The sequence below is a fragment of the Gymnodraco acuticeps genome, unplaced genomic scaffold (genome assembly GCF_902827175.1).
Source record: "Gymnodraco acuticeps unplaced genomic scaffold, fGymAcu1.1, whole genome shotgun sequence".
Lineage (NCBI taxonomy): Eukaryota > Metazoa > Chordata > Actinopteri > Perciformes > Bathydraconidae > Gymnodraco > Gymnodraco acuticeps.
The window spans coordinates 158360-182844 of NW_022990141.1; the positions used below are offsets into that span (position 1 = coordinate 158360).

A 24485-nucleotide genomic window follows, 5' to 3' on the forward strand; every position below is an offset into this window, starting at 1 on the left:
ACATAGATGTAAAGTGTTGGGTCTAAATGCAGATCAGTATCCATGTAATTATTTGGGGCTCATTTGTAATGCAAGGACAGAGGAAGCTGTTTTTCATAATTACATGACAGAAGCTATAATAATCGTGCACTTACCGAGCTCCAGATGAATGCTGGGAACAAAGGAGTTGAGGAAGAACATGAAGATCACCACCGTGAGGACGAACACACACTTCACCAGCAGAACCTTGTCTCTTATTCTGTGCTGTGGACCAGAACAAATACATATTCTGTCTGAACAGGGGAGAAGCTTTTCAAGTTTTTATCGCACAACTGATTGTTTTTGTGTCAAGAGAACAAGGCCAGCTTCATTATGGAGATAACATCGTCACAGAGTCTGAGGGGGAAGAATAAACGCTTACCTTCTTCTGCAATTCCTGAATATTCTGCTCCCAGTTCTTATCCTCTTGAGCAATTTCTCTGTCGGACACAGGAAACATGTTAAACTCATATGTTTAAAGCACACAAATACATTGAATTCTGGACTAATCACTGTCTTAAGGCTTTTGAAATCGTATTAAGATGTGAAACACTGTGCCTCTAGCAGCTGTTTATGAATACATAATGAATGGTGTGCTGTTTTAAGTTGTTTGTTGCCCATAATTCCCAGTGTTGTATATGGTATTTGTGCCATAATTGGATAACATGGATTACTCTTGGACTTCCTTTGCTTGTCCTCCCTCAGTTGTTTTTGACCAAACATTTAATTGCAAAATACAATGTTGGGTTTTTATAAATAAACCCAGCTAACTGTTCATTCTTAAGCATGCATTAGATGTAGCAAGGGTCACCAAAAATACTATTATAAATACTGAATTCTGGTGGGTTAATAGTGATGTCTTATCGAGACTATAGGCAACAAGCAGAGGTGGGAAGCAGTGGAGTACAAATACTTTGTTACTGTACTTAAGTACATTTTTCTGATATCAGTATTTTACTCCACTACTTATTTTTCTGACGACTTTATACTTTTACTTCTTATATGTTGAACACAAATACCTGTACTTTCTACTTCTTACATGTTGAACACAAATACCTGTACTTTCTACTTCTTACATGTTGAACACAAATACCTGTACTTTCTACTTCTTACATGTTTGAACTTCTTACATGTTGAACTCAAATACCTGTACTTTCTACTTCTTACATGTTGAACCCAAATACCTGTACTTTCTACTTCTTACATGTTGAACTCAAATACCTGTACTTTCTACTTCTTACATGTTGAACTCAAATACCTGTACTTTCTACTTCTTACATGTTGAACACAAATACCTGTACTTTCTACTTCTTACATGTTGAACTCAAATACCTGTACTTTCTACTTCTTACATTCTGAACACAAATACCTGTACTTTCTACTTCTTACATGTTGAACACAAATACCTGTACTTTCTACTTCTTACATGTTGAACTCAAATACCTGTACTTTCTACTTCTTACATGTTGAACCCAAATACCTGTACTTTCTACTTCTTACATGTTGAACTCAAATACCTGTACTTTCTACTTCTTACATGTTGAACTCAAATACCTGTACTTTCTACTCTTACATGTTGAACACAAATACCTGTACTTTCTACTTCTTACATGTTGCACTCAAATACCTGACTTTCTACTTCTTACATTCTGAACACAAATACCTGTACTTTCTACTTCTTACATTCTGAACACAAATACCTGAACTTTCTACTTCTTACATGTTGAACACAAATACCTGTACTTTCTACTTCTTACATGTTGAACTCAAATACCTGTACTTTCTACTTCTTACATGTTGAACTCAAATACCTGTACTTTCTACTTCTTACATGTTGAACACAAATACCTGTACTGTACTTTCTACTTCTTACATGTTGAACACAAATACCTGTACTTTCTACTTCTTACATGTTGAACTCAAATACCTGTACTTTCTACTTCTTACATGTTGAACACAAATACCTGTACTTTCTACTTCTTACATGTTGAACTCAAATACCTGTACTTTCTACTTCTTACATTCTGAACACAAATACCTGTACTTTCTACTTCTTACATTCTGAACACAAATACCTGAACTTTCTACTTCTTACATGTTGAACACAAATACCTGTACTTTCTACTTCTTACATGTTGAACTCAAATACCTGTACTTTCTACTTCTTACATGTTGAACTCAAATACCTGTACTTTCTACTTCTTACATGTTGAACACAAATACCTGTACTTTCTACTTCTTACATGTTGAACACAAATACCTGTACTTTCTACTTCTTACATGTTGAACTCAAATACCTGTACTTTCTACTTCTTACATGTTGAACACAAATACCTGAACTTTCTACTTCTCTCATTTTCCAAACAGCTGGTTCCTTTAGTCTGAATGTGTGTTTGGTGGCGTGATCATTATTCTTTAGAGTCATTGCGTGCCTATTGATTTGAACACGATCCGTGTATCCATCATTTCCTGGTCTTCTCTAAAGAAGAGGGACCAATGGAAACGTTGTCATGTTGCCGTTGTTCAGCATGGAAACATTCATTAGCTAACAATGACATTATTGTTCTATTAATATAAAGGGAGGTCAGGTACTCTTTAAAACAGCTGCTTGTTATGGGTACTTTTTACTTAGAAGCCCATACTTCTTTAGTATCTGTACTTCTACTTGAGTATCTGTACTTCTACTTGAGTAAAGGATGTGTGTACTTTTGCTATCTCTGGCAACAACAAGAACATTATATCATCGTTGAACATAAAAGAAAATAACGAAATGTGTTTCTGTGAGCGGTGATGCAAATATCCTGGAGAATGACAGATGTATGTTTTGAGTTTTCTTTTAACCTTTGGAAGGTGTGCATCATCTTGCGCAGCAGACTCTCCAGGTTGAGCACTTTTTGCATCAGGAGGCATTTCACCGCTGTCTCCTCGCGGCTCGCGGGGTTGATACGCTGCGCCGTCTGACGCCACACCAGGATCTCATGTTTCAACTCTGCAGGAACAAAACGAAAAGCCTCCTGTCAGTGGCGGAAAGTAACTTTACTCAAGTAGGTGGTTGCAGATGGGGTCCAAAACTAGCAAGCCACATGAATATCTGGGAGCAAATTAATTTGATATGCTACACAAATATGGCCAGGATCCGTTGAATTTTCGGAATATTGGGTTGGAGATTAGAATTGTCGAAAGGGGGGTTCGTTTAGCATGAAACACTTGAAATAACTGAAGGATAAGTTAAAAAAGAAAGTAGAAAGAAAGTGAGGTCAATGATTGAGAGTCAGACCTAAACATTTCAGATGTGTGTATCTCACACTGCACTGTAACTTTAATTCATGTACCTTTGTTATTCATGTTTTATCATCTTTGCTTTTAAATGAGTGTTTTTAAATGCCATTTAAAAATATGTTTCTTTATAGGCGCTTTCACACCAAGTACTTTTCCCAGGAATAGTCCCCGGAACTCTTTAATACCTGAACGATCTAGTAGATCGCGTTCACACCGGAATAAGTCCCTGAGGGAGGATTAGGCCAATGAAGCCGCTGACGTCACTTCTTCTTCTTCTGCTTTGGGTTTACTGGCAGGCCGCAAACAACTTCACGGCGTAAATCGCCACCCGAATTCCCAGGTAAATCGCCAGAACGCCGACACCTCCTCATCACTCTTATCAAGCTCCACATTTGTGGAATCAGCTTCCAGTTTGTGTTCGGGCGGCAGACACCCTATCCGTTTTTAAGAGTGCGCTTAAGACCTTCCTTTTTGATAAAGCTTATAGTTAGGGCTGATTAGATTCAGCCCCTAGTTTTGCTGTTATAGGCTTAGTTTGTCGGGGGACATCTTACTTCTTCCTTCTCTCTGTCTATACCTGTGTACTCTCATGTTCCGATTAACCCAGCTTCCCCAAATGTCTTTCTTTTTGGTGTCTATATACGCCGGGATCCGGAGACATGGATGATCCTGCGGTCCTGTGTCCTGGATCGCGAGCCCTGGATCTTGAGTCGTGGCTGTGGTCCTGGATCATAGGTCCTGGATGGATATCCTCGTGGATTCATCTTCCTATTATACACACATGCATTTCCAAACATTTGGACTACCTATGTTGCAAATGTATTATCTCTTCGATTTACACACGGCATCTATTGCACGTCTGTCCCGTCCTGGGAGAGGGATCCCTCCTCTGTGCTCTCCCTGAGGTTTCTTCTCCCATTTTTCCCTTTAAACTGTGGGTTTTCTCCGGAAGTTTTTCCTTGTACGATGTGAGGGTCTAAGGACAGAGGGTGTCGTATTGTCATACTGATATTCTGTACACACTGTGAAGACCACTGAGACAAATGTAACATTTGTGATATTGGGCTATATAAATAAACATTGATTGATTGACTCCACCGCTCCCACGTTTTATTTTGTGTTGCCATAAGTTACAGTAGTCTCTCTCCGTTGTTGCGCGGGGCTAATGCTAATAATGCTAATGCTAGCAAATAAAATGGCGGCTTCACAAAACTTTTCGAAGTTTTACGGGGCGTGGTTTGCAATTCGCCCAGCCAATCAGAAATTGGAACCTTTTTCTCCCGAGGAAAGTACCACCTCTCTAGCAGGGACGGAAATGGGGTGAAAAGGTTCCCGAGAACTAAGTTCTAGTTCTAGATCTTTTTGGTGTGAACGCAAAATCCCAGGAACTATCGGAACTATTCCTGGGAAAAGTACTCCTGTGTGAAAGCGCCTAATGCTCTTAACGTCTTACAGTTTTGTAAAGCACTTTGAATTGCTTTGTGTTGAAAGGTGCTCTATAAATAAACTTGCCTTGCCTTACTGTCCTTAAGTACAATTTTAAGTTACTTGTACTTTTGAGTACTTTCATTTTATGCTTATCTTTATACATGTTTTTCTACATTTTAAAAGCCAGTATTTTACCTTTTTATACTTAATTATTCGCCAGTTTCAGTTACTTGTTATATGTTCAAAGTCAAAGTCTACTTTATTGTCAATCAGACAGAAAGATCGAAATACAGTTTTCCACAATCCCGAATACAAAAATACAAATATATATAAAAATATGTATACAAATATCGATATCCTATATATACACAATCAACAGACACATGTATACATATGTTGTAGTACAATGTGCACATTTGTACCTTAACGTCTTGTGTTTATATACATTTATATATATTTTGTATTCTATTATATTGTTTCTTTAATTAGTTATTTTACTACAACTTCTTATGTTTGTATAGATTTATGAATTTAATTTTGTCTTTAATCGGACATTTCACTATATCTTTTTTTTTTTTATTAACCTGTGTTACAAAACTCAATTACCCCTGGGATAAAGAAAAGGCATCAAGTCAGATCGGATTATATTAGCTAATATAAAACATATATATTTACATTCTGTTTGACCTTTATCTGTTAGGCCAGGTTAGAGGGAGAGGAGGAACCTCCAGAGGGTTACATTGTACAGATTGGCAGGGACTTCCTTCAGTTTTCATGGAGCTCAGTGGGACACAAAGTTCCTCTCTCTCTTTTTAAATGTGAGCAGTGATTGGGGAGAGGGGGGGGGTCTCTGTTTAAATGATCCCCCGATGAGCGTCTCTCTGCACGAGTGTAGGTAAACACAGCTGAGAGGTGTTTGTATTTCTGGCTAATCAATTCTTACAGGAATATCCCTGTTTTACTGCTTTGCCCATTATCTAATTCCCCGGGGTGTTGTAGAAATAGCCGAGAACCGTTTGTTAAATAGAAGGTGGCATTAAATCTGACTGCATACTTGGTCTAGCTTTTTAAAGAGGCTCTATTCTGTTTATTTTCAGGTTCATATTATTAGTGGCTCTCCTGTGACATGTCTCCATGCTTTAATGTTCAAAAAGCTCTTTATTTGTCTCTTACTGCAGCAGCTCTTTTCACCCTCTGTCTGAAACCAGAGCCCAATCTGTTTTGATTGTTTAGCTGGCCGGCTCTGTTGAGATTGGTCAACCGCTTAGAGATGTCCCGCCCCTTAGCCTCACGTACAATGTGTTGGAGCGCCAGCCAATAGGAGTGCGAGTGTTAAATAGTGATGTCACTATGTTCCAAAAGTAAACAAAGGAGTCCAAAGCCTAGTGAGTGAACAGGTAAAGGAGTTTTTATGTACAAATGACATCCTGTCCAAACATCAGTCAGGCTTCAGAAAGCAACACAGCACCATCACTGCCACAATGAAAGTGGTGAATGATATTGCGAGTATTTTAGATAACAAACAGAGTTGTGCAGCTCTATTTGTTGACCTGTCCAAAGCGTTTGATACCGTCGATCATCGCATCTTGAAGCAGAGGCTACTCAGTATTGGCATATCCAGCCATGCAGTGGGGTGGTTTGTGAACTACCTCTCTGAAAGGTCCCAATGTGTTCATTTTGATGGGCTGTCTTCGGAGTGGTTAAACATTACTAATGGTGTACCACAAGGTTCTGTTTTAGGTCCGCTATTATTCTCCATCTACATCAATAGTTTAGGTGAAAATGTCGATGGAGCAACCTTACATTTTTATGCGGACGATACCGTGATGTACTGTGCAGGTCCCTCCATTCAGGAGGCTGGTGTTAAATTGCAAGCTGTTTTTAATATTATTCAGACGCAGCTCTCTGAATTAAAGCTTCTTTTAAATGTTGATAAAACCAAGGTAATGCTCTTTTCTAAAGCTAAAAAGACACCAGAGCCTGTTTTAGATATTGTACGCAAGGAATAAAACTTGAAGTGGTTACCTGTTATAAATACCTTGGTATCTGGCTTGATGATTATCTCACTTTTAAACTTCATGTCAATAACCTGCTTAAAAAACTGAGGGTTAGGCTAGGTTTCTTTTTCAGAAACAAATCCTGTTTCTCGCTTGAGGCCAGGAAAAGTCTCTGTGACCTTTTTACCTGCTGGACTATGGTGATCTGATTTATATGAATGCACCTGCCCATTACCTGGTCAAGTTAGATGCTGCGTATCACAGTGCACTGAGATTTGTGAAAAACAAAGTATTAAGCCATCACTGTACCCTGTATGCAAGGGCAGGTTTGCCTTCGCTAACTGTACAGAGGCTCAGTCACTGGTACATTTTTATATACAAAGCCATGTTAGGGAAACTTCCATCCTACATCTGCTCCCTGATCTCACGGCGAATTGTAAGTGGCTACTGCCTGAGATCGAATGCTGTGGTTTTATTAAATGTGCCAACAGCTAGGACCGTCTTAGGGAAGATAGCTTTTAGATGCGCAGCTCCTCTGTCATGGAATAGTCTGCAAATCAAATGGAAACTGAGCAATCTGGTGCCACTAAATGTTTTTAAAGCTCGGTTGGATGTTACTCAATCGGAAGCTGTTGGTACCTGTTCATGTGGATAGTTATGTAAATTGTAATCCCTGTAATGATGCTGTAAGATGTCCTTTTTGTTGTTCTGTTGTTTTATGTTTTTATGTTTCACGTGGAAACTACTTGAGCAGGTCTGCCTTGAAAAAGAGATCAATGATCTCAATGGGATTCACCTGGATAAATAAAGGTTTGAAATGAAATGGAAAAAATTGAGGCGTTTGGATGGAAGGACATTGGGGATTTTAGTCTTGCAGACCTATAAAAAAAACAACCTATATAACACACCACAGGAAAGCACAACAGGGCCTTTTTAATAAACCTTTAGGAGTGCAAGACAGCAGCTTCCTGCAGGCTCTTTCCAGTATAATGGCTCAATAGCTAATTTCCATCACAATGAGGACAATGTGAAGCAATACTACAATTACCTGTGACACACACAGGGGGGGGGAGCACTTTAATTCAGTGAGCAATATACATCAAGTGTTGGGGTTAGAGGGCGCAGGATATAATTATGTGTATAATGACGTTTCTATGAGGTCATTGCATCGCCTGAGGAGGTGAGTTTCTGCAGTGCGGGGGGTTAGACACCTCCATCTCATAATCAAAAGCAAATTGACTTTTAGCTTCTGCCACGTCCAGAGCACCTTAGTCTTCACATTTCAGCGCAGTGACAGCGTGAACTCACCCACTATCTCAATGGACTCTTTGTTGTAGAGCTTTTTGTTCGAGTAGAGCAGCCGCAGCATAGGAAATGAGGAGAAGAGGACGATGACTATTCCCAGGGACATGTAGCCTGTGAAGCTGGCAAAATCAATCCCCTGCAAGAGAGAAAAAGTGTGTCAGACATAAACAGCATCTGGAGATAAGGAGATTTCATTCAGATAGACGTTCGTGCAGAGCGTTCTGCTGAAGCTCGGACACAAAGATCAGAAATGCTTCTGCAGAAATATACATTTGGCGAGGAAGAAATACTCTGCAAGACCATGTCAAATTATAAAAATACATTTAGAATCGTACTTTAATAACAATACACAAGTGTTGGATTCAAATTCTCTTAAAGCACCAAAAGTACTCGTAATGTGTAATGGCCAATTTCATATCTTAAATGACTTCAAGTTTTGTAATAGCTAATAATCTGAACCTGAAGATGTTGTGATTGTTTCATAAAGTCTTTATTTATTTTACTTAACAGAATAAATACTTGAACTGCAGATATTCAGTCATATGAAAAGTGGTTAATAGTGACCTCTATAGGAGACATGAAGCGGGAGAAAGTGCACATTGTCACTTTGACTTCGTACTTTAAATATTATACTATTGTTCTATTTTTTATGTTTTCACTACACATTTCTATTTGATTTGATTTGAACCTTTTTATTGCACAATTTTGCGTTGACTTTTTATGTTTTATGTAATATTTTGTTTCCCATTTTGTTTAATTTCTATCTTTCTTTATCAAATGTTGTTTGTATTCAAAAAAGTATTCTATTTACTTGTTTATGTTTTCTTCTTTTTTGCAAATGACTACTTTTTCACGTTTGTATCAATATTTTGAATTCTATCTTATTTTTTAAACCTTTTTGTCGAACTTCTTGACTCCAATGTTTACATAAATATAAAAAAAACTCTAATACCAGAGTACACAGAGAGAGAGTTCAGAGAAAGAGACTGTATATGTGCACTCAATTTCAAAATCACCACCTTTTAGAATTATTGATTAACACCAAAGACAAAAAAAGTCCTAGAATAAAAATGACTTGAAAACATTTCTGATGACGTGTCAGAGCTAACGAGATGAAGGGAAAATCCCTTTTTGAGATGTACAGATGACGCCATCTGTACATCTCAAAATCTCGTTATCATTATTAATCCGTCACTCACAAGTCAGAGACAGTATTATGTTTCAGGTGTCAGATCACACCCTCTCCTCTCACAGTGTATTATCACAGGTTTTGACGGTGCATACCTCTCTCCGCAGCGCCTGATTGGACACGATGATGACGTTGGGCGGGTCTCCGACAGCTGTGGCGGCCCCCCCAATGTTGGTGAAGATTATTTCTGCAATCAGGACATGTCTGGGGTCCAGATTAAGCACCTCGCACAACCTGCACCATCAGATAGAGACACAAAAGCCCTTTAGACACGATTAGATTACAGCAAAAATAAATGTAAAAAAGGAAATTAGAATAATAAGTGCTGGTTCTTTAACATGCAGGATGTCAACCCTGAGAGACTGCATCTGTGTCGTTAGTATCGGGGGTCTAGTTTAACTTCAATATCGTCTATTTTTTGCAGGCAGCTAAAGCAATTTTGAGATTTTAATAAAGGTTCACTGTGGCTGACAATAGAGGCAGTGATAAAGAGGAGGTGGGACGCACAAACAGACCATTTGTACATACAGGAAATTATAGCCTCTGTTTTTGTGTGTTTTCCTGGGGCTTTAATGTATTCAGACTATTACTAAAATGAAAGCAGGGTTACTTTAGAAATGTAACCTAATCTGAGTATCACAATATAGAAGTAATATAACCTGTGTTTCTTTGGGATATCATCAATATGACATGCAATGCAAATAATTACAAGAGAAAATAAATATCAATGAGCAGTTTAAAAAAGCAGAAATAAAATCTGGGCTGACAGAAAATGATCGGTTTTAGTTTAATACACACAGTTAAGCTCACACACACTATTTTATGAACATATAGGTTCACCTGCTGAATTAAAAACAGTGAAGCAAAGAAAGTGAAACCATAAAGCAGATTCAGGCAGGAGGCGTATAGATTCACACTTAAAGTATTATCCTACAGAACAGAACAGCTCACAGAGAAGAGACAACATCTGATCCTTTACAACAAACACTATACGATCTTTAGAGGTTTTACTAACACTGTAATCCTGCTAGTTATCCACCAATTTTAGAAATGTAACTGTAATCTGAATTCATCTTTGTATCCTGATAATGTAATCTGAGGCAGTGTTTCTCAAATTTGTTCGTACCAAGGACCCCTTAACCAATAAAAAAACACTTGCGGACCACCAACTCCACAAATATCAAAAAACACATCGTTTGTCTAGAACAGATTACAAATCGCCTGAAAATGGTACAAACAGGTGGCAACATGTGTGACGAAGGTGTTGATCTGGGCTATATCATGCAATTAAAACTTAAGCTCGCTCCATTGCGGAGATAGTCCCACGAGAGTGCGGAAAACTTACATTTATTTATTTATTTAAAATGTGAAATGTTACCAATATACTCACGGACCACTAGGGGGCGCTCACGGACCACCAGTGGTCCGCGGACCACACTTTGAGAAGCACTGATCTAAGGTATGATGGAGATATAGAGGGATTCAAATGTAAAATGTCTTCACTGTACCTGATGGTGACCGGAGTGAAGAGCATCATGGTCGTCACGTTGTCCAGAAACGCAGAGAGGATGGCAGCGATGAGACAGAGGATGATGATCATCGGCCAAACTCGTCCTCTGGATAACTGGTACGCCTGCAGAGAGGGGGTTTAATAACCAGTCAATGTTAATATAAAATAAGCAAACACAATAAGCAGATGTGTTGATTCACTTCATTGAGTAAAAGTGAAGTGTCTACAGTGAGTGTTTATAAATAAGTGCCTGAATGCTAACACTTCTAACAATAGAGCTAAAAGAGGTACATTTCACAATTAGCCGTATAAAATGGATTTACACATAACTCCCCACTGGGCATGTTTCTTTGTTTGAAGTTACTGCTAACATTTCTTGTTGTGGAAAGTCATAAAAGACTCAATATGTCTACAAAGAGACACAAGTAACATCAGGAGACACAACACAACCACAAAGACACACAAGAAGTTCACAAAGATATTCAAAAGAAACCCAAATAGATAAAAGGCAAGCAAAAAGTGATTCAAAACGAACAAAATTAACAAAATGTAAGCATAAGCAGATACTTAAAAGACCCCCGCGCGACCACCTCTTCCAAAAGATCCTAATGACCCATAAGAGTCACCAAAAGACCACGAAGAGGTGCAAAGATTTGTAAAATTTTAAGAGACACAAAAATAACATCAGGAGACACGAGAGACACGGCAGGTTCACAAAGAGATTCAAAGGAAACGTGAAAAGTACAAATCCAACAAAAAGAGACACAAAAAGATCAGGAGGACCCAAAAGAGACAACAAATTGACATCAGGAGACACAACGAGAAAACAGACACAAAATGACCATAAAGAAATGCAAAAATAAACTAAAAGCCACTTCAAAAAGATCATTATGACCCGAAAGAGACACAAAATGAACACCAGAAGACACAACATGACCCGGAGAGACACAATAAATAAAGAAATAAATACATTAAAAAAGAAACAAAAATAAATTACAAACAGAAAGACCCTGAAGAGATGCAAAACCTCTACAAAAAGACCAAATAATTGTCTCTTTGGCTATTTTCATAATAAGGGTGGCGGGCCCTTACATAGCTGTGCCCAGGGGACCATTGTCTCATAGACTATCTGTAACCACTTCCATAATAAATGCATTTTCATAAAAATAAATTGGGCGAAGCCTGCGAGCTAGTTCAGGCAGTCAACTCGTTCAGGCAGTCAACTCGTTCAGGCAGTCAACTCGAGCACCAATGATACACAAACACATTCTCCTAAACATGCCACTCTATTTAAGCTACCAGGTCTTCCTGCCTCTGCCTCGCTATGCTGCTGCTGCTGTGTTCACTTGCTATTGCTACGTTCATGTTCCTGCTGCTGTGTTTCATGTTGCTGCTGCTCGCCTGCCCCCCCACCACCCCAGCTTCCACCCCAGCTTCCACCCCAGCTTCCACCCCAGCTTCACCCCAGCTTCCACCCCAGCTTCCACCCCAGCTTCCACCCCAGCTTCCACCCCAGCTTCCACCCCAGCTTCACCCCAGCTTCCACCCCAGCTTCCACCCCAGCTCCACCCCAGCTTCCACCCCAGCTTCCACCCCAGCTCCACCCCAGCTACACCCCAGCTTCCACCCCAGCTTCCACCCCAGCTCCACCCCCCCACCACCCCAGCTTCCACCCCAGCTCCACCCCAGCTCCACCCCAGCTTCCACCCCAGCTTCCACCCCAGCTTCCACCCCAGCTCCACCCCACCACCACCCCAGCTTCCACCCCAGCTTCCACCCCAGCTTCCACCCCACCACCACCCCAGCTTCTACCCCAGCTCCACCCCAGCTTCCACCCCAGCTTCTATCCCAGCTCCACCCCAGCTTCCACCCCAGCTTCCACCCCAGCTTCCACCCCAGCTTCCACCCCAGCTTCCACCCCAGCTTCTATCCCAGCTCCACCCCAGCTTCCACCCCAGCTTCCACCCCAGCTTCTATCCCAGCTCCACCCCAGCTTCCACCCCAGCTTCTATCCCAGCTCCACCCCAGCTTCCATCCCAGCTCCACCCAAGCTTCCACCCCAGCTCCACCCCAGCTTCCACCCCAGCTCCACCCCAGCTTCCACCCCAGCTTCTACCCCAGCTTCCACCTGTAGGCTCGGGGATAGTTATCTAATCATCACTCAATGTTCTTTGTAAATCTGTGGAGTGATGAGGCCCGAGCCTAGACGCCAAACTCAAACTATATGCTGTTTATAATAAACATATTAAGAAACACGTGAGTTGTCTGACTGAACTACTTGATAAAGCACTTCCTGATAAACAGCACTGACACGGACGAATAGCTCGCCTGCCTGTACAGTAAGTGTGAGACTGTCTTTTCTAGATGAGAAATACTAAAATGGCCCAGTTTTGTGATCTTTGCCTCTCAACAAAGCTAAGATCACTTCTCTCAGACTATTATAGTGCTGAGTTTTGATTCAGGATGTAAAGAAAAGCATCAAAGCTGGTTGGATATTATTATAAGGTCGTCCTAAATCCTGCTCATGTCAGATAAGTCAACATCAAATCTGCAGCCTTGTCATGTGTCAGAGCTGATTTCAGGAATAGCTCAAAGACAGGGGGCAGCTGCTTCCATAGACCTGTCACTCAGGATGCCACATGCAGATAATATATATATAACTGATATAAATATAATACCTGACCTTTATGTTCAAAACGTCACAACTTTATTTCCTGAAAGAAAACTCACCTTCACAGCGCAGTAATCAAAGAAGCCCGTATCGGAGAAAATGGCCACCAGCACCATCTGGAAGACACATTTTTTTTAATAAATACATTAATTAAGTAAAACACCTATCATTATGCAATAAGATTATACAGTAGGCCACCCTAATATATGGTTTAAATTGTCCTCACAAAAAACAAGATGGTGCTCACATTCAGTCAGAAAGATGACCCCAATTTTAAGGAATTTAAAGGTCCCCTATTATACTGTTTTTCGTCAATATATTATAGGTTTCAGATATATAAAAAACATGTCTCTGGAGTGTTTGGCTCGAAATCTAGGAGGAGAGTCAGGTTGGTGATTGGCTAATGGTTACACTAGCCAAAACATTGTTATGACATCATAAGGTGGCCAAAATCTGATCAGCTCATTTTCAGACATGTTTTTATATAAATGGATCAGGACAAGAAGAGAGAGAATCTTTTCCCCTGAAACTTTCAGAATCTCTATACACAGAGGGGACACATGTTGATGTAGAAAAGACATGAAGAAGTGGATTTTACATAATAGGTGACCTTTAAGATATTGTTTTCAATGGGGTTTTTCTAGAAAGATATAGTATGAGGGCAATACTGTGGCGCTGATCTTGTATTTATAGATTATCTCGAGAACATGACGCCCTTAATACAAGATGGCGCCGCGGACGTGAACATCAACGCGATGTCGGAGCTCCGCAAAAACAAAGCTGTCTCTGTCGTCTGAAGGTCTGTTTGACACGATTCTCATATTTTTTTTGTTATTATACAGTTTTTGATGAACAGAAATATTGTATTCTGGCATCACTTTAAAATGTTACGGGGAAAATCTGCATTTTGGTATGAGGGTGCACGCCGAAAGTAAGAGGGTGCAAAGCCCTTGTTACCCGGTTTAGACAAAACCCTGATACTTGCACTATCATTTTATCAAGAGAAGCATTGAAATCTAATGGCCATTACTGTAGGAGAAAAGCTTTTTTATTTTCAAATTGCAATCAAAAGTGGTATTTAAAACGGCTTTAGAAAAAGGACTTTCGATGAGTAAATTAGTGATGTTACGTTCGCGAACGATCCAATTATTTTGAACGGCTCTTTGGTACGAACGAAGGGAGCCGAGTCCTACTTGGCTAGAGCCGTTTTATCGTTGGTTCCCTGCCTGCCAGAAATCCACTCGCCTTTAAAGGAACTTACTTTCCTGAATGCAAATTTGCCGTATAGACGATGGCATAACGCATGCCGCTTGAGTAGTAGTTTGGCTGGCTGAGAGATGTAGCAAGTTATACATTTTTCTGTGAGTAAAAGTAGATTTCTGGCAAAAACAGTCAATCATTATCCTGGTGATTATGTCACAAAAAACTGCTCTTTTGAACGGCTTTCGGAAAGGAAGGGAGCCATAAGATCCGGCTCCCTTCAAAGAGCCGTAATTCCCATCACTAGAGTAAATAAATGAAATACATAATTGAACTTTAAAGGCTAACCATGCCGAATAGAAGAGCCAGCGTCTCGTAGTCGATCCACTCCATCACCGTCACCAGACTGGGCCGCTGTTTGATAAATAAACAAATCATTCTATTCATTTACAATAACCAATAACTTTCTTTACAGTACTAAACTTCCCTAAATACTTTGGTAAACGTATCTGAAGCTGACATTTGACCTGCAGGAAAAGCACAGGTGGAAATTATGAAGATGGCCTTGCTCACACACAGTAAACGTAGCTAACTAACTTACTACTAAATAACTTTCTGGCTAATTTCAAGACGTTGTTATGATTTTTTTTCTAAAAATGAAGGCAGATTGACCACTCACATTTCAACACATTGTACTTATTGTTAATTGTAATTGTAAATGTAAGAGTCTCCATTAGAAACAAAGCTAACAACAAGCTAACAGATGAGAGTTAGCAGACTTAGCATTACGATTAAACACGTGGAGAAATACAAAATGATCCAAATTGTGCAGAATATACAGAAACAAAGATACATTAGAAGAATAAACTCTTTGTATTTAAGTTTAACACTTATTTGTATAGCTTAAAGATCAAAAAGAGACTTACATCCCCGATGACTGCTAGAGCGGCTAATGCTGCTAAAGATCCCAACATGGCCGCCAGAGTACGATGAACGACCTGAAACATAAACAAATATTCACCATTAACACTTTATTTAAGGCCTCTGAATCAAACAAGGCGACAATGGATAAAAGTTAACAAGCTACAACCACTATCTCTTGATATCATTCGCATACAGTCCAAATACATGCGCTAACCAAAGGCAAATATAACACGTTAAAAGGTATATTATCTACATCTTGGAACTACAAGTTGTGTCAAATGCATTTATTACCTTTAATTCATTGAAATAATGGATATTATTTAATAGGAATTGATGCAAAGCTTCAGCTTGTTTTATTTATATATTTTTTTATTTTACATTTTGTTTTTGTGGTATTTTATTTTATGTGGCCTTGTTACCCTGTAGCAGAAACAGGAAAGGTGAGTGTGTCCTTTTTAGTTTTGTCCCCTCTTTTCTCGGCAAAATATCGTTAAATTCAGAATTTCAGGAGGATATTGCTTTATAAACGGTCTGGGGATATTACAGAGGACTCCATTCTTTCACACACAGTGACGTCACGAGCTACCCACAATGCAACACGCGTCATATATATATAAATACGTCATTTTCCTGGAGGTGCTAATATCCTGGAAGTGCAAATATAAACAGCTAGCTAACGTAGCCAGGCAGAGCGCACTAGGTTTTTTTTCTGAATTAACGACCGAAGAAATCGCCGCATGTCTTCGGATTACATCTCTGGACTTGAGGGGTGTGCTCTAGGTCGGTACCAGCGTAAACTAGAGCTGTGTGGGTTGTCGGATTGCCTTTACAGACTGCCTGCAGATGTATGGAAAAACTACAGTGGCCTTCGTCGATTTTGGCAGCATCTACGTCTAATTTCTGGAAACACCAGGTGAATACCCCACTTGTCACAATAATATTATCATGCCAATGCATATATGTGGTATTTTAGAGTTGACTAGATATTGATTAAGGCAATAGACTATGATATTCAGTACAGGAAGCTTAGCAACACCTAGACGGTGTACGGCTGCCTGCTTGCACCTCGCGTAAAACGGCGGATACCGGAAGTACGGTGTCGCGCTCGGCCCAATACCCGTATGTGTGTGTGAAAGAATGATGCTCCTTCATCACTCCTCTCAAGCATGATGCTTCCCATTATTAAAAAGCTCAGATCTGTGATAAGCGATAGTTATAAGAGCTGATCCTCGTGCCACTGCAATAAACTGCAGTTTACTCTGTATACTGAATACAATACTGAATACAATAAGTATTGTATCTCATTCATCATCCTTAGAGGAGTGTAGCATCACACTTACCTCGAAGATGATGAGGACGTAGACCCCGGTGAGGATGATGGCGGCGATGGCCACCTGCGTCTCCACGTTGACGTAGAGCGCCTGGTGGGTCATGGAGAGCGGCACCACCTCCTCCTCCTGCAGGAAGGCCTGCACCGAGACCACGATGGGGTCGCTGTGCAGGACACATGTTTTCATTTTAGGCAGATGCTATTTCATTTCATTTTTATTTGTTCCGTTCATGGTATGCACAACTTAACGTTTAACAATTATTTACCACACATGTCTCTATCAACACACCTTTTACCGAAAAGAAGCAGGGAGAGGAAAATAATCTTATATGACCTGCCCCTTTCGAGAAAAAAAAAATAGAAATAGATGGTCTGTCCTTTTATTTTCTTATTCACAGCCAAAAATAACAGTATCGTAGGAAAATAAGAGAAACACAAAAACTTACTACAAAAAATACTTAGTTCCCACTTGACAGTTAACGGAAAGAAACAAAACAACAACACCGAAAAGGAAAAGTGCAACACCCTCATCTGAGTCCTACTGGACCACATTAGATTCTGTTTTGAATGTAGGAATATTTATCAAAAGTCCCTTGTGGAGCTGTGTCAAGGGAGCATGTTGACATACTGATGTGTTGAAGCTCTATTCTAACGTGTCAAAGTCTTTATAAGTACCTGCTGATAATCTCAAAGGTTTTGGTGAGCAGTATCTGGTCGCTGCGATCACTGTGCAGAGGAATGGTCCAGTTGTGAATCACCTGTTCACAAACAGCAGATTAATAACTCACAGGTGAACACTTCGCCGACAATGATGTTTCTCACTGACAGAAATTCACCTGCTGCGCCCTCCTCCTGCGTCCCCCCTCCGTCTGCTCCACCTGGATCAGGATGTAGTCCTGGGTGTTGATGTCCACCTTCCCAACTGAAAACGCCCCCCCGACCTGCAGCTTCAGCAGGGCGTTATCCCGGAAATCTGTCAGGTTCATGGCTGCAGGACACGGACGTTAAGGGAATCATCTGTAGGTTCTGATGTGTGTTTGCGTAGAGGTGGGCCTACAAAATGACACTCTAATGGCGCATTTCCACTGCAGCGGGTAGCCCCGTTTAAGCGTCCTTAACCGTCCTCAAGCGGCCAGGCCAGTTTTTGGTGGCCTTTCCATATAGCGTAGCACCGGCTAGCGGGTACTTTTTCCCTCTTTTTCCGGCCCCATAAAATCGTGGTTCTATCAGACCAGGGCCAGGGCTGAACTAGTGACGTCAACACTCTCGACTGCTGATTGGTCAGAGAGAATCGTCACAAGATCGCGCGCGAGTTCATCCCTAGCGTCGCATATATATTTAGAAGCAAGCTTGCAGCATTTTTATAAACAGCATTTTGTAAACGGAGGAGCTACAAAATGGCTACGTCTAATAAGAAAAGCACACCGTGGTCGACCGAGGAGGTGACGACGTTCCTACATCTCATTGGAGATGATCAAATCCAGCGGGAGCTCGACGGAACAACTCGAAATGTGAACAAAAACAAAGCCGATCGCCCCGCCTACACTGCGTTGCTAGCACAGGTCCTAAACTGTAATGGAAATGCGCCACGGCCTGGGCCGGCCAGCGAGGCAGCCCGAGGCCTGAGCGAGGACGCTTAGGGACGCTTAAACGGGGCTACCCCGCTGCAGTGGAAACGCGCCATTAGGGACGCTTAAACGGGGCTACCCCGTTGCAGTGGAAATGCGCCAAAAGAGGCATAAAACGACTATATAAAAAGACACAAATACAGATAAACAAAGCGAGTATAAATCACTATACAGATACGCAAAATCTCACAGCAATGGGCAAAAACTGACCATAATAATAAAACCAAAACAACCAAAAAAAGACATCAACAGCTCTAATTCCTTTTGAAATCATTCCTGAAAATCGATAAAACTTTACAGGTTTCTTCTTTCAAAATACAATGAAGACATAAATTGAAGTAAATATTAAAACAGTGGGAGAACTTTCCCACCTGTTCTCCTCCTGCATATTTCATACTGATTACATCTGAGTGAAGAACACTTGTAAATTAAACACTTTTTTTTTTTAATCTGTCAAAGTATTTTCACTTGTGTCCCTCAAAGTAAAACGCAGCTGCATCACGTCCCACCTCTCAGTGTGGATTTAAGACCTGCATCTTGTATTTACATTATTTAAAACAACATTTCAGTATGAAAGGATACAGAAGCTTTCTGAGGGGGAGACGGCCAACATCCTCACGGGGTTATCTCTGTCCGGATACATGCTGAAGAACAGCTGGGGAAATCAGCAGGATGTTGTTGTTATTATCTACTCCTATACGCTCTGAACATAAAGCAAGGCATACTTCCAAAAATGCTGTAGTAAGTCAAATAGGTGGGTCAAAGTTGTAGATTTCTTATTATCACAACCTTTTTACTAAATGATGCTTTTGTTTTTATTTTTAGAATCAACATTTAAATATATTTTTTCAAATAATTAAAATAATAATAGATAAAAGAAACAATAAGGCTAAAAAAATACTTAATTATAACAAATACTACAACTACTACTACTAATACGAATACTACTACTACTACTACTACTACTACTCATATAACTTCTACTACTAATACAACTACTTCTACTACTACAACTCTTACTAATACAACTACTAATACAAATACTACTACTACTACTACTGCAACAACTATACTACTACTACTACTACTACTACTACTACTACTATACTACTAATATAACTTCTACTACTAATACAACTACTTCTACTACTAAAACTCTTACTAATTCAACTACTAATACAAATACTACTACTACTGCAACAACTATACTACTAATATAACTTCTACTACTACAACTCTTACTAATACAACTACTACTACTAATAATTACTACTAATATTTATTAAAGTCAAAGTAAAAATGTGCCATTAGAGGATAAAATACATTTTCAAAAAGAATATGTGTATCATCATAAGAAGATGTGTACATTGTTCAATTTATGACAACTTCAATTTGTAGAAATGTGTATATATTACAATCTACAGTTTTTCACTTACACTGCAGAGGACGACTATAGTAAACATGGTGGCAATTTTGGAGATTTTGAAGCAGCATCTGGAAAACAAAATAAGGAGAAAGTCAATAGAATGAAAGAGAACAATGGTGGCTCAAAATGGTGACGAAAACAATATTTTTTTAAAGTTATTATTTCCCACACATTTGAATTTAATTTTGCAATTTGATGACATATAGTATGTAAAGTGCTTTGAGGGGTCATACCTGATAAAGCACTATAAAAGTACAGTTCTTTTTACCATTTTACTATCTAAACGATATTCAAATAATACACAGGAAAAATAATCCCAACTGTAAATGTTATAATTTTTGTTTTCTATTTTTATTTCATTTTAAATACTATGTGCATGCCTTTTTATCTAATAGTCATCTCCATATATACTGTGCTGTAACAATATCCCTCTGTGGGACATAAAGGAATTGAGATTCTGATTCAAAAGAAGACTCATCACAAGTTAAATTCACACTAAAGGGTTGAAAAAGAGTGAAAAGTCATGTTTTCCTGCGTCCTCACTTCACGTTGCTGGTGAGTTTGAAGTTGAGGTTGAGGTTCTCCAGCGGGACGCTCTTCTCCGAGGAGCTGGAGCGGGATAAGGAGAGGTTGGTGACCTCGCTGCCCAGCCGGTACCTCCTCTCCAGGTCCGGAGAGCCCCCGTCCCACGGCGCCTCCTCCCCCACGAAGCCCGGGTCGTGCAGGGTCATGTAGGTCATGCTGGAAAACAATAACAACCGCGTCAGGCCTGTGGGCATGCAGCTCTGCAGCTTCACAGAGGGATAACTTCAATATTAAAGGCACCAGCTGTGGATGTGAGGGACTGCATTGAAAAAAAATTCTGAGCAGCAACGAGCATCCTGTAATCAGCTTTTCATTACATGAGTTGTAACCTGCTAACTGAATCAATGTTAGAAGGCTTGTACAATGATGTGACATTTCTACCTAACATGGAGTATTAAAAAAACCCAAAAAAGGGCTTTTGTTCCCATAAATCTGCTTCAGTAATTCAGCAATTTGGGCATAAAGTATGTAATTAGATAATAAAATCTACGATAATAACGATAATACCAATTTTATTTTACGTATTGTAGTTGTTTCATCATCATTATTATTAAAGGTGGGGTAGGTAATTTTGGAGAAACTAGCTCAAGAAAATACACAACCGGAAGAAATCTGCCACTTCCTTACAGAGCCCCTCCTCCAACACACACAAACGCGCACATGACCAATGAGGGCATGAGATAAGTTTGTGCACAGATGGAAGGCTGACAGGCAGGTAGGCCATCCAGTTATTTTAGCCGGGCCGGCTCAGATGATTGGTCGTGCTTTTTACAGCGCCACGGCTTCCACTGATGACATTTTTTTATGGATTCTGTGTCTAAGCACTTAATGTATTCATTGCTATCGGGATGTTTAGAGCATTCCATGGAATATAACAAAAAGTGTATCTCGAGCCGGTTTCTCAAACTTACCTACCCCACCTTTAAGTTACAAAATAACTAATAAAAACGTTAGATAAAATAAGAGTCATATTGAAACAGCAGGCCTATAAAAGAAGGCATAATAATATTCATGTTATATTTAAACTAAAACGAGAGGAAAATAATACAAAAAAATAAAGGAAGAGTTATATACTGTATTTATTATTATTTATTGCGCAATGTCTCATTTCTTTTTATTTTAAAGCATCTTTGAGTATTTATTAATTAAATGATTTGATTTATTTGTTAATATTGGCACCTTTAGGCCTCCGTAGCACTATAATGTAAAACGTGAATAAAGACTCACCTTTCGTCTTGGGAGAATCTCAGCAGCGGAGACTTCTCTGAGAGGTTTGCAGAATTCGTTTTTCCTCTCAGGATATTTAATACGCTGAAGCCGTGCCTGAGAAAACAACATGAAATGGACAAGAAATTGTTAAATAAAATAAAAGAAGACTCATCTATAGACCCTATAGAGAAGCCCTCAGCTGTCCTCACACAGCTGTCAGTCACTCGGGCACAGCTGGAGACACCTGAGGAGATCATATTAATACACACACACAGACACACACACAAACACACACCACACACACACACCACACACACACGAACACACACACCACAGACACATGAGCACACTTTCAATTAAAAGTACAATACATCATATTTCCGCAATAAATCCAGTGAAAAGTAACAGACCTATCTTTTATAATTATTTGATTTGTGTAAACTTCTCCCACAATGTTCAAACCCAAAACATTTATAGTTTGAATCAAAGCAATGCAAAGTAGGGCAACTAAAAGTAAATACTTAATATTTAAATACACAATCTACAAAAAATTATTCAAGACATTATATATATATATGAAAAAAAAATCATAACATAATTTAGGAGTGAAGTCATGGATTTCACCCATGTGCTTCATACACTATCCGTATAGAGAGGCGAAGTCCTGCCCATCTACTTCCGACCCATGGGACCTTATTTCGGAAAAATTATGTATTGAAGTCAATGGGAGAGAAAGATTATCTTTCGATCCCGTTTGAATTGTGCCACGAATTACACATAGATGTTTGTCAATCTTAAAAAATCATTTCCATGTCAAAAAAGTCAGTTTGTCGTAAAACTGTTGAAATATAAGACTATGAAAAATACGCAACTAGAAAGACTACAAATCCCAGAATCCCGGTCCCGCATGCTGGCTCTCACGGAACCGACTAACTCCCCTTGTGTGTATGTACAGCTCTCAACATGCCCAGACGAGTGATTTTCACCTCTTTTAATACTTTTCGCCTCATTCTGAAAGAAAGAGGTGAAATGTTTCAACGTGACGGCCGTCTTGGTGTGGTGCGAGATGGGAGATGTAGTTCATTGAGCGGTTTCACACCAAAAAAAGTGTTACTTCACAGTTTTACGACACATTTTAATTTTTTTGACTTGCAAAATTATCTTTTAAATTGACAAACATCATATGTGTAATTCGTGGCACAACTCCCCATTGACTTCAATACATACTTTTTCCGAAATAAGGTCCCATGGAGCTCCCCCGGAAAGGGAGGGACTTCTGCTTTCTATGGTTTGACACAAACCTCAATTTCAAAAAACATATCAAAAAGGTCTGCAATAAAGTAAAGTTCAATCTGTCAAATTACAGATACATTAGAAACTTCCAATCAACTGCAGCAGCTAAGCTATACCTTCACTCAATGGTCCTCTCCCACATCAACTACTGTCTGATAAGCTGGTCTAGTGCACACTCTACAGCTCTAAAACCACTGGAATCACTGTATAAACAAGTACTCAAAACACTAGACAAAAAGCCATTCCGGTATCATCATTGTAACATTGTTAAAAAGTATAATCTGTTCAGCTGGGAAAATCTCATAGTTTACAAAAACATCTGCTTAGTTTATAAAATCACTCGCTCCTCCCCCTCTGGCTGGCTTCATCAGCCTAAAATCCACCTCAACCAGGGTTACTAGAGGTGCGTGCGGCTCGGGGAGACGGCACCATCCCATTTAGGAAAAGCGCATTCAGCCAGGCTGTCTTTTCATTCCACGCATCCCATCAATGGAATTCAATACCACAACCAATAAGAGAATCCTCATCCTACTACACATTCAAGCACAGTATTAAAAAGTGGCTCATTGAAAACCAACAGTGTCAGCACTGATGTGTGGGTGTAGGTGTGTGTATGAGTGTGTATTGTAAATGTTTTATTTATTTATTATCATGACTTGCTCTTATCTGTATTCAGTGATGTCATCTATTGTAAATATGTACAATGGTATAACAATGTTGTGGTATTTGTATTATTGCTTTTAGGATGTCTATCACCATCTGGCAAAGGGACTATCAGTAAAAACTAGCCTTTTGGCTAATTCGAGCTCTTTTACATGTTTTTAATATGTTGATTAATGTACACTGTCCCTTGTTTTAAATAAATCAATTCAATTCAATATCAGAGGAAACGCTTTAAACCTCCTGAATCATGAACACTGAAGGAATCCTAACCAGGAGAAGCTGAAAACTACAACTCCCAAGATCCCACACTGCTCCACCACCACACCACACAACAGCGTGTTTTAATCAAACTGAGATTTGTATCTTCATGCACGTTATTAAAAAAAAACTCTACTCCATTCAGCCCACTGTCATCTAGGCAATTACTTAAAGTTTAAGACGTCATGGGAGTCGTTATGAAACACCAAAGGGTACTATGACTATTCTTGCACGTCATGGTACCACAGCACCTCCAAGGCGCTAAAAATAAAACTTCAAACATCGCAAAATAAACTGGTCAGACTACTGCTTGACCTTTCATCTAGAACCCACCTCACCTCTGCCCACTTTGACAACCTAGGATGGCTTAGAGTAGACGACAGAGTACAGCTACTTGCAATGGGCCTGGTCTACAAGATCCACTACACCTCTATGGTATCCATGTACATGTCAAAATTCTTCCCAAAGGTCAAGGAATACCATGATCATAACACCAGAGGGAGCTCCACAAATCATGTGAAACCCAGATTTGGCACAAAAAAGGGGGAATACACGTTTCGCAATTATGCCAC

The 24485-nt window shown here is 39.6% G+C and overlaps 1 protein-coding gene across 1 annotated transcript in view; it reads right to left on the reverse strand.

Moving 5' to 3' along the window:
* oca2 (oculocutaneous albinism II) overlaps positions 1-24485 on the reverse strand; it is a 54058-nt gene that overhangs the window by 17851 nt on the left and 11722 nt on the right. Inside the window, exons 3-18 of the mRNA XM_034217166.1 lie at positions 21718-21813; positions 20449-20646; positions 19916-19973; positions 19062-19134; positions 17688-17839; positions 17527-17609; positions 16862-17015; positions 15524-15595; positions 14946-15011; positions 13457-13513; positions 10725-10849; positions 9312-9450; positions 8031-8163; positions 2860-3007; positions 401-458; positions 135-243 (exon numbers count right to left, since the gene is read on the reverse strand). Coding sequence (XP_034073057.1) covers positions 135-243; positions 401-458; positions 2860-3007; positions 8031-8163; positions 9312-9450; positions 10725-10849; positions 13457-13513; positions 14946-15011; positions 15524-15595; positions 16862-17015; positions 17527-17609; positions 17688-17839; positions 19062-19134; positions 19916-19973; positions 20449-20646; positions 21718-21813 — 1721 coding nt within the window. The remainder of the gene's footprint in view (positions 1-134; positions 244-400; positions 459-2859; positions 3008-8030; positions 8164-9311; positions 9451-10724; positions 10850-13456; positions 13514-14945; positions 15012-15523; positions 15596-16861; positions 17016-17526; positions 17610-17687; positions 17840-19061; positions 19135-19915; positions 19974-20448; positions 20647-21717; positions 21814-24485) is intronic.